Source organism: Pan paniscus, chromosome 13 (assembly GCF_029289425.2).
Source record: "Pan paniscus chromosome 13, NHGRI_mPanPan1-v2.0_pri, whole genome shotgun sequence".
Taxonomy (NCBI): domain Eukaryota; kingdom Metazoa; phylum Chordata; class Mammalia; order Primates; family Hominidae; genus Pan; species Pan paniscus.
This window is the reverse complement of record NC_073262.2, coordinates 67594151-67605938: the sequence shown is the minus strand read 5'-3', so window position 1 is coordinate 67605938 and position 11788 is coordinate 67594151. Positions and strand designations below refer to the sequence as shown.

Sequence of the window (11788 nt, the reverse complement as noted above, 5' to 3'; positions counted from 1 at the left end):
TTTAATTATGTTTTTAGCAATGATAAGTTACAATATAATAGCTGGAGATACTTTGAGCAAAGTTTTTCAAGGAATCCCAGGAGGTAAGCCAAAATAAAAATTGTGAGGATTTAAATATATTTATTTTATATAGTTATTTATAGTTAACATGGTTCATAATTATAAATAAAAAATTTGTAAGTGAAATTATTGGATTACTTCAGGTATCTCACAATATCCATGATCCATTCTGATCTTAAAGTTTTGGTCTACTTTTATACATAATTTAGTTCTTATTTAGCTGTTTGAAAAAATGTTGTTACTATTTATATACTTAGAATACTTTATATTTTAAATTTTTTATGCTTCATATCACCAGCTCTCTGGGCTAACATTTCTTCATGTACTATTTAAACTATGTGATTTCTTAAATAAGCAAGCAGACTATTTTCCCCATTATTTGTATTAAGGAATAATTTAATAGAGTAAAATTAACCCTTTAAAATCTGTATTCTGTGGCCAGGCATGGTGGCTCACGCCTATAATCCCAGCACTTTGGGAGGCAGAGAAGGGTGGATCGCTTGAGCTCAGGAGTTCAAGACTAGCCTGGGCAACACAGTGAAACCTCGTCTCTACAAAAAGTACAGACATTAGCAGGACATGGGGCCTACATCTGTGGTCCCAGCTACTTGGGAGGCTGAGGTGGGAGGATCACTTAAGCCCAGGAGGTGGAGGCTGCAGTGAGCTGTGATCATGCCACTGCCGTGCAGGTTGGGCAACAGAGTGAGACCCTGTCTCAAAAAAAAAAAAAACCAAAAAACTATATTCTGTGAGTTTTGACAAAGGCATATAGTCATATAAGCATGGCTGCAATCAAAATACAGAATGACAAGCCAGGCACAGTAGCATGTGCCTGTAGTCCCAGCTACTCCAGAGACTGAAGCAGAAGGATTGCTTGAGCCCAGGAGTGTGAGCCACATAGAGAGATTCTGTCTCTAAAAATAATAAAAATAATGCAAAACAATTCCATCACTCCCTCCAGTTTTCCCCATTTCCCTTTGTAGTCAAACCCTAATCTCCAGCTCCCTCTTCCAACCTCCTGATGAGATTTCTCTCCCTACAGTTTTGCTTTTTTCAGAATGCCAGGTAAATGACATCATACCATATGTAGCTTTTTTGAGTCTGGCTTCTTTTGTTTAGAAGGGTGCATTTGAGATTCAGCTGTGTCTTTCGATATATCAGTAGTTTGCTCCTTTTAACAAATTATTTCTGAGAAGCATTTCATTTTATGGATGTACATTAGTGTATCTATCACCCAGTTCAGGGACATTTGTGTCGTTTCCAGTTTAGGGTAATTACAAAAAGCCAGTGTGAACATTCTCAAGCAGACCTTTTCAACATATTGCTACAACTCCACTCCCTGTTCAACTTTTCACTATGTCATGGTTTTTAGAATAATTCAGAGATCATGTGTCTTTTTGCTTTGAAGAGCTTCTCATCCAAGCTACATAATCCCCATTTCATTGTGACACTCTCTATGGTTGCTATTACAGTTGAGGAGATGGATGCAAAAACACCTTTCCTCTTAGTGCTTGAATCACTCATTCTAGAGACATACAAAACAAAATGAAACAAAACCTAGAGCTAGAAAGCATACCTAGTCCTCACACAGGGTTTAGTGGAACTTGAGATCACGGAGACATAGCTATCAAATCACAGACTCACGAATGACCAGCTGTGTGACCTTGAGAAGGTTAGTTGTCCTCTCCGAGTTCCAGTTTCCTCACCTCTAAATTATGAATCAGAATATCATCTGCTTCATAGAATAGTTGTGTGAAGCAAAAGAGGTGAGACAGGTAGTTCCTAGCACACAGTAGACTTACCCAGTACTATTAGCTATTATTATTGTTACCCCGAACTGTCTGTAGCTTCTGTGCCAGCCCCCAAACTCCAAAGCATGAATGCATAAGCTGAGGCCACACGAGTGGGTAGAATGCTAAGGAAAGTGGTCAGAATATAAGACACAGAATATAATCTAAATTATGTAAATTTTCTATTTGCATATACAAGTAAGAAAAAATAAGAAAGAAATACATTTACATATAAACTGCAGTTATCTTTTAATCATGAGATTCATGGGATTTTTGTGGGGGGTTTTCTTTGTTATTTTTCAAGGTTTTTCTTAAGGGTTTTTCTTTCCTTCTCTCTTTTCTCTTTTTTTTTGTTTGTTTGTTTTTTGTTTTTTGTTTTTTGTTTTTTTTGAGACAGAGTCTCACTCTGTCACCCAGGCTAGAGTGCAGTGGCATAATTGGCTCACTGCATTCCTGACCTCCCAGGCTCAGGTGATCCTCCCACCTCAGCCTCCCAAGTAGCTCGGATTACAGGTGCACACCACCACGCCCAGTTTTGTAGAGATGGGGTTTTGCTATGTTGTCCAGGCTTGTCTCGAACTCCTGAGCTCAAAAGATCTACCCACCTCAGCCTCCCAAAGTGTTGGGATTATAGACATGAGCCATCTCACCTGGCCTCCAAGGTTTTTCAAAAGAGAATTACTAATTTAAAAATATATTTTATTACTGTATTTTCCTATTTGAAAAGTAGCGCCGATTTATTTGAAAAATATTAGAAAACACAGACAAGCCAAATGGAGAAAACAGAAAATACTAATAATCTCTTCCTCTTGAGACAATCGGGTGGAAACCATCCTTTCAGCCCCCTCCTGTTTTTCCTCTTCCTTCCTTCCTTTTTCCTTTTTATGCTTTCAGAGTTTTAAGAATACATGTAATTTCAGATATTCACAAGAATAATATAACATCGTACAACTTGTTCTATAACATGCTTCTTTCTCTTAGTAATATTTTAAGAACATATTCTCATATCAAAATGTAAATTATATATATATGCTTTAATGGAAGTTCAGTATTCTGTACAGTACCTACTGTACAGTTAGAGTGACCATAATTAATTTACCTTTCCTTGATAGAAACATTTTGATTGTTAATTTTTATTAATTTTTAATTATACAAACAATGTATAAATAACACTCTTCATAAAAATAAAATATTATAGAAAAGGCTAATGGTCCTTTGAAGCCCTCTTCCTGGTTATCAATTTTGTAATAATCAAAAATGACTTTTAAAAATGTAGTTCATATGGCAAAGAACACAACTTTATTCTTACAGCATCTTCACCATTTTGGGGTGTGACAGTTTATAATGTTCATTCTGTTTGTATATCTTGTGAGGCACCATATTATGCCAGAGTATTTTTAGAAGTAGATACTATAAAATTCTTACCAAAGCTCTATTTTTATTCTGAAATACATCACTAATGTCTTAAATTGACAAGTAGACAATTGCTTATACTTTTCTCTGGTAGCCAAAACCTTGGCTCTTGATATAAGTCAAAGTAACAAGAAATGTTGGTATAAAAAATAGTATGTTCACATGCTTTTAAATTTTTTCAAAAAATTTATTTTCAAAAATTTCAATTTTCACCTTTCGTTACTGTTGTTTAAACATTTAAAATGCATACTTGGGTGCATTTTTGATAGATCCATATAGGTAATAGATCTCATCATTAGAGCATTAGTGAAAAACATCCTTTATGCAAATGGGATCCTCAGTTATTAGGCTCCTACCTGTTGATCATAGCACTCTGTGTCAGCGTTTATCTAGCCCTTAGCAACTTCCCAGTGAAGCAAAAGGTTTAAAGGGTAAATAGAAATAGATACACGAATAATTTGGTTCAAATTATATTCACCACAAATATGTAAATAGTGAGTGCATGGATTTTGGAATTGATTTTCCTGTTTTGTTATTTTAATTCTTAATTTTATAATGACTATTTAGTTATGGCTGATTTCAACTATTCCATTAGTATTAAAAATTAAATATTCCATTCCATATATATAATATATATACACACACATACACATATATATACACCATATACATAGATATACACTACCTATATAGAAAATACTAATAATCTAATAATCATATATATATAATACATATATGTGGTAAAAATTTATGTCATTTTGAAATTTCTTTCTTGAAACTTTCTTGTAGGTTTATTAGCCGTCTAAGAAAAGTAGTGTCATTGTTTAGGATAATAGCTTTTATTTTCTTACCACAATCATTCACTTATTTAAGACTGGATCTTTATAGACTTTAGACTATGCAGAAATTGATGCACAATGACTTGGTACCACTGAAGACATTGTAACAATGTAATGACATGATCTCTGAGTGAAATTTAATATGAGCTAAAAATTTAAACAATAGCATCTTCATTGAAATAGATATATAGCTCCTTAAATGACTATTTTAATTAGCAGAGCTTTTAAAATATATAAATCCTTGTATGTTTCATTTCATGTTTAAAACTTCTGTTTATGTGTGATTATACACACAACACATATAATTATATATGTGATATATATATATAAAATTTTCTATTTGTATTTGACCATAGCCAAGAATCTGCAGTGTCTACCAGTTGCAGCAGCTTCCCTGTGACTTCTTCCCTATCCAATATGTTGCTTCTGCCATTCAGGGAAACCACTTTTTTCTTGACAAAAGTATAGAAATATATTAAATATTTTTATCTAAATCTTTATTTTTGAAATTTTGTTAGAGTATTAGTGTCCAAGTCTCTTGCGTATAGAAAAAAAAAAAACCTTAGAAAATGCATCATCCTCCTATAGCTTACTTTCTACCTGAAGGGTTTTGTCATTAAAGAGTTTTGGGCAGGGAGTGACATAATGTTTTTTACCTTAGAAAAGGAATTCTGTAGTTTCTGGGTTAAGAGTGTACTCTAAGAAGACAAAAGAAGGCAGAAGCATGAAAACTGTCAAGGAGGCTAGTAAAATAATTTCAATGTGAAATATTATAACATCATTTCAAGTATAAGTCATCCTGAAGTTTTTTTGTGTTTGTATTTTTGTGATTTATTTTTATGTTTATATGTTTTTATGGAGAGTATTAACTCAAAATTATTGTCATTGAGGTAGTATTTATGTTTAAGTAATTTTTATAATTAAATGCTGGCCTATTTAGTGTGTCACCAATGTGTTACTTATACCTGTAACATTTAATAATATTTATTGTGTTTTAGTTGATCCTGAAAACGTGTTTATTGGTCGCCACTTCATTATTGGACTTTCCACAGTTACCTTTACTCTGCCTTTATCCTTGTACCGAAATATAGCAAAGCTTGGAAAGGTAATTTTTACATTTTAAATGGGCATAGAAATGTACCTTGTTGCCTGCATACTCTACTGTCTACTTGGCAAAGTTCTTAATTACGGTATTCATCTTTAGTTTCTTCTGGTTTACTTAATGGTTATGCTAGAGTGAACTGTGTTTGAATCATTAGTTTGTGAGAACCGATGATTAAATAGTTGATGAGTATTAACTAAATATATTCTTCCTTTTTCTTTTTTAAGGTAGATACCCTGATGTCAGACAGCACATTTTAAATTTAGAAAATATAAAGAACTATATTTAAAGCAAATCTAATTTATTGGAAAAGTATTCCATCTTTTGTGTAGGTAGTTTAAACAATTTAAAATTAAGAAGTAACAATGAATAACTTTAATGGCTTAAAATATATTTATTTGTAAATTACAATGTCTATTGTGCTTATTTTTCATCCAGTGAATTTAATTTTCAATGTGTTGATTGGTCAATTTTTGAGAATTTTGCCAATATTTATGATTCATATTACTAAAGAGAAATACTGAACTCTTCTAATGAAAACAATTAAATAATTATTCAGTTCACTACAGATGCTCATTTGCACTTACTCTCAAGGAATATTTGTATTTTACCCAAAATATTATTGGTACTACATCTACGTAATGCCAAACATTCTGATAAGATATTTTTAAAAAGAGTTGTTTATATAATATTTTTATATTCTATTTTGAAAAATCCAACATTTGGCTGAATTTTACTTTTCACTGTGATGTTTAATGTTGTGTATCTATTTATGAAGTTCATCCTTCCAGGTAGAGCTGAGGGTAGACGACATAATATTTCAAAGTATTCTGACCATCCCTAATAGTCATCTGGAAACAAACAAGACTGTATCAAAACATGCTTTTCTGTGAATTATATAAAATGATTGAACTATTTTCCATTTCATATATTCAGTGTACACATAAATGTTATCTTCTGAGCAGAGAGTGAGGCATTCATAAAAGGATGGCTATTAACATTCTGTCATATTATTAATACCTGAGCATTTTTTCCTAAATGCCCCTTAAAAGTGTCATATTGAGATATCTAAAGAAATCACTCCATGAGCAAAGCAGAGTGGTTAGGAGCCCTAATCTGGAGTCAGGCTGCTTGTACTTGAGTTCCCTCTCTGCCACATTCCAGCTGTGTGACCTTAGAGAGGTTGTTTAATCTCTCTCTTCCTCAGAAGATAAGCCAATTCATAATAGAAACTTCTTTCTAGTTAAAAATTAACAACTTAGAAAACAAGGTTAATGAGACTCACATAAAATATAAGCAGTTTTATATTTATTTTTTCTTATCAGAGAAAGGATCCATAATGTGCTTTTTCATTTAAAAAAATTAAGACTAGACACACAAACCTAGCATAATGGGTGCACAGGGCACAGACACACACAGACCAGTTTATATTTTAACCAGTTGATATAATGACAGAACAGAGAGGAAGAAGCAAAACAGGCCTAGGAACACAGACCAAAGGGCAAAACCAGGTAGGAAAAGTAGAGCTGGAGAGCAGAGAGGAAAAAGCTGAGATACCCCTCCTCAAAAAAAAAGGACGGGGAGGAATGTGTGTGGTGTTGGAAGGAAGAGAGTAAGACAAGTAGAAGCAGCAATTATAGATAGTAAAAAAGCACGTGTCAACACTAAAATAAGACTTGAAGAAAAAAAGGAAACATAATTTCACTTTTACTTTCATAAGCTAAAATCACCAGTTTTGTATTCCATGCAGGAGCCACTAAAAATTTTTAAAGCCATGTTGCATGGTGATGACAGTCATGTATAATACTTGCTCACCTACTTGGGGTGGGTGCGGGGAACCAAGACTGATCTGATAAGAAGTTACCTGCCTGAGATTATCAACACCAAGCTGCAAGAATAACCTACTAAAGAATTAGGCAAAAAAAATCTATATGTAAGTTTACCCAATTAAAAATGAGAAAGACTTAACATTTTAAATAAAATAATTTCTGTCCTAAACCGGCAATATCCTTGTATTTTCTTTTACAGGTCTCCCTCATCTCTACGGGTTTAACAACTCTGATTCTTGGAATTGTAATGGCGAGGGCAATTTCACTGGGTCCACACATGTAAGTTTTGTTGTTATATTTGTTAGTCTTTGATTTATAGCCTCCACATAGATATTTAGATGGCATAAATGCAGAAATATAAAGTAACCATGGTATCAGAAACATCATTTATCTTTGGTATTTGACAAAATGAGGTAAAATAATTACAGGTCAGTAAACATGCATTTTTCATTTGGACCCTACAAGGCTGATAGAATTAAACCATGTTTACTTATTATTTTAATGTCCCAAAGAGTTAGAGTAAGAAAGAATTAGAATTAGAATAAGAAATGAATTTTGAATAGTTGAAAAGAGGAACGAAGTTTCACTAGTTTAGACTGAAATAAAAAGAATAAGAGATATAGTGGATGTTTTTATCCATTAAACAAAATGTGAACATTTTGAAAACCATCCTTTATTCTCTTCTGATTATTTTCCTTAATTATTTTGTGTTAAAATACTACATCATTTGTGAACTAAGGATAAAAACTGATAGTGGTGTTTGTTTCTTTTTAATGTTATTATTTGGTGAGGTAAAATGTTGACAAATTGGTATTAGTTCTCCCAATTTTACAAATGTTACTCATTCATGAAATTTTAAAGTGTGTGTATTGTCAATCTAAACTACACTGTTTGTATGCTTTGCCTATACAGTAGATTCCCCAGATACAGACTGGGCAGTTTATAGTCACAGTCCCAAGAAAATGCTAGAATGAAACCAGGTTAGATTGGCTTTAAACACTGAATTGGATTTCCACAATTCACAATAAATATTAGTTGAATAAATAAATAATGCATTAAGGAGTTTCCAGGGTACCTTAAATGTTTTCTCTAAAGAGGCAAAGAAAAATTAATTTAAGATGTAATATTTAGCACAATGCAAGGAATACTGGGTTTTTAATGAATGGCATCTGTAAGAAAAAACATAAAAGGAAACCTAATGAATAGCCCTAATTGTTAATGCAGTGGCCAAGGTAATATATGTTTTCTCCTTGATTAATTGTTGCTCTGCAAAATTAATTCATTTTCCACTGATAGGCTTCTTAGTTTATCAGGAAAATACCAAAAAAAAAAAAAAAGGCCTCAAGCTAATTGGGGGAAAATCATGAAATATCTATTAAATATCCAGTCTAAGTGCATTTGATATAGCCTTTTCTTTGAAAAAGCAAACACCTATTTTTAAAGGATTGAAATAAAGGAGAGAAAGCATAAATATCTGTAATGTTTATATTATTTTTTTCAAATAATTTAATCCTGATTCGCAGTTGTATTGGTCATCTCAGAATGTCATAACAAAAAAACATAAACCGAGTATTGTTAAATGACAGAAATGTATTTTCTCATAGTTCTGGAGGCTGGAAGTCAGAGATCTGGATGCCAGCATGATAGGGTTCTGGTGAGGGCCATCTTCCTGCCTTGTTGAGGGCAGTCTTCCTGCTGTGTCCTCACATGGCAGAGAGAGACAGCAAGATCTCAGATGTCTCTTCTTATAAGGGCTCCAGTCCCAGAGTGAGGGCTCCACCCTTCCCTCATGCATTTATCTAACCCTAATTATCTCTCAAAGTCTCCCAAAGGCCTCAACTCCAAATGCCAGCACAGTGAGAGTTAAGGCTTCAACATATAAATTCGGAGGGACGCAATTCAATTCATAGCATTAGTGTTTTTTTGTTTTGTTTTTACTTTTTTTTTAAGAGACAGGGTCTCATTCTGTCACCCAGACTGGAGTGCAATGGTGCAATCATAGCTCACTGCAGGTTGAACTCCTGGGCTCAAGCAGTCCTCCTGCCTCATCCTCCTGTGTAGCTGGGACTGCAGGCATGTGCCACGCCCGGCTAATTTTTTCTTTCTTTTTTTTTTTTTTTTTTGTAGAGATGGAGTCTCACTATGTTGCCCAGGCCAGCCTCAAACTCCTGACTTCAAACAATCCTCCTGCCTCAGCCCCCCAAAGTGCTGGGATTAACAGGTGTAAACCACCATGCCTGGCCTACATTAGTGGTTTTGAAATGCACCTGTTTCACTTCAATATGGCCATTTATTCATTCACTTTAGTAAACACTTATTGAGTTTCTATTGTTTCCAGTGATTGTGTTGTGCCCTGAGAGAAAAAGCAGAGAGGCCTGAATTAGCACCTGCTGCCAATTATTCACAATCAACAATGGAGAAAGGGCTTATTTTAAAACCAAAAAAAAAGGAAGAAAAATCAATGACAGTACAAGGTGATAAGTGCAAAGCAGAAGCATGAAAGGGAAGCCGAGACAGTGCCAAAGTAACGGGTGCTTAATGATCTATCCCCATCAGGGAAGGTTTCCTGGAGGAAGAAAAATATGCTTTGTGTGTTTTAAAAGAAGAATTGCAATTTTTCCAGATACATAGAGGGTATGAGTCTGTATGTATTACAGACTCAGGGAAAAGTATGTATAAAAGCACAAAAACATATACTTAATTCTACTGATATTTATACTGATTCTACTGATGTTTATTTAGTGTCTGTTATGTTGGTACTGTATTCAGCTCTGGTTTTTGAAGCTGAATTCACAGTAACAGAAAGCTAATAAGTATATTAAACAGAATACCATAAATGATAATTTGGGCTAAAAATTTTAATTGTGTAAGACCAAACTGTTTTAATTGATAATTTTTATTATAAAAAGTGTTTACAGGGAAAAAAATCACTGGGTTGTAATAAAAGTTCTTATAGGTTTGCTAAATATAGTATTATGAGGCAATATTGAGGGGGAAACATAGCTAAAGTAGGAAGTAAATTAATCCTCAGTTGCACCACGGGAGAACAGTGTAAAGCAATGATTCTCAACACTCGTTGCACATGAGAATCATCTGAGTAACTTTAGAAAATACTGATGCCAGAGCCCCACCTGTAGAGATTCTGAAGGAATTGATCTACGGGCCAGGCAATTGGATTCATTATTTCGCCATTGGAGATTCTATGGACAAAGATTCTAAAGCCTCTTGGTTTAAAGAGATTAAAATAATGAGTACGTATTTTTAACTGACACATTGTTTCTAAAATTAAACCAGAGATTTTGTGTTATTTTAGTTACTGTTTTGTGATCATTTTTCATGACGCATTCTCCGATTGTTTCTTTCAGTACTTTTTATGTACAAAGTGTCATGTGAAATACTGTCATGAATACATAGAGAAATAAAATATCTCTGCTTTTAAGGGGCTCGCAGTTTAGTGAAGAAGACAGAGCTATACAAATGACTATCATATAAGCAGTGTGCCTTGATATAGAGAAAAAAGGAAGGGCAGTCCACTTCCTGGTGGGGCTCAATGAACTGATTTTTATGGCCAAATAGCTATTTAGTTCTGTTGTCAACAAAATGTGGCCTACATCTGTCTGACCTTCCTCTAGTAGCGATACAATATTTTATCTGAGCCTTTGAAATGTAATAGCAAGGATTATTTACTTAACTCTTTCAATATTTAGATGTTAAAGAAGTATGTTTTTTAATACTGTGCCACCTTTTATGTCTGTTTGAATACTACCGCAAACAACTTCTGTTCATCCTGATTTACAATCAGGCTAATCAAATCCCAAGTTCAGGAGTTGGCATGGTAGCTAGTCAGGCAGGCTTCTTTCTGAAAATATGACAGCGATGAATGCTTGTAATCCATAAAACATGAGAAATTCAATACTCCATGTGTGGTTTTCTTCATTTTCGGTTCAGATGAATGATCAGAAAACCTGTGGTTTTTTCATAGGTCTTTTAAAGTGGTGTTTGAAAAAGATCTTTAAACTCACTATCAGAAAAGGGGAAGGTCTATAATGGCCACTGGTATTGACCTTGTTACTATGGAAACACCATTTTAGTGGTTATGTTTTAAAAATAAAATACAATTCAATTTCCTTTTCCATAACTCATAGGGCCATAAATTCTGCTTTTTGATACGATTTCAGATATCTCACAGTCCAATGACTTTCACGTTTTTTGGAAATTATGTTCAGTTTTATGGTATTTTCTAACCTTTTGCTTTCTAAAAACTGAAGTGGCAAGGAAATTTAATTGCTTTTCAGAAAGTGTGCTAGTATAAAAATGCAATAACAGTTCTCCCAATTATTTTCTAACTAGAATCAGAGGCATTATCACTGTTAAAAAAAAAAAACCTTCATTTAATGCCTTATTAATATTCAATTCTTTACATTCAGAACGGAAATTATAACATGCTGTCCAAATTTACAACTATTTTCCCCTCATATGACATCTTTCTTACAGCATTTTAATCGTGTGGTATTCTAAACAAAATTCCAAAAAGTGAGTCCATACTTTAAATTTTAATCTCAATGCACATTAGTTTCCTTAACCCTTATACATTCAAACCCTGAATTCTGCAGTTTTATGCTACACATAAAGAAGAACTAGAGGGGGTTAAGAAAAGGATTTTTAAAAATGGGTAAAGACAGAGGAAGGCTACATATTTAAGGAAAGAAATGATTCATTCTGACTAATAAAAAATTCATTCATATTAGCCACTGA

The 11788-nt window shown here is 33.5% G+C and overlaps 1 protein-coding gene and 1 long non-coding RNA gene across 7 annotated transcripts in view; one reads left to right on the top strand and one right to left on the bottom strand.

Annotated features, from left to right (window-relative positions):
* LOC106634502 (uncharacterized) overlaps positions 1-11788 on the bottom strand; it is a 131127-nt gene that overhangs the window by 18458 nt on the left and 100881 nt on the right. The gene's annotated exons all lie outside the window — the stretch shown is intronic.
* Positions 1-11788, top strand: part of SLC38A11 (solute carrier family 38 member 11) — a 61449-nt gene that overhangs the window by 10971 nt on the left and 38690 nt on the right. For all 5 annotated transcript variants that reach the window (XM_063595423.1, XM_024927873.4, XM_063595422.1 and 2 more), the window contains 3 exons: positions 18-83; positions 5101-5207; positions 7233-7312. In XM_063595423.1, coding sequence (XP_063451493.1) covers positions 18-83; positions 5101-5207; positions 7233-7312 — 253 coding nt within the window. The remainder of the gene's footprint in view (positions 1-17; positions 84-5100; positions 5208-7232; positions 7313-11788) is intronic.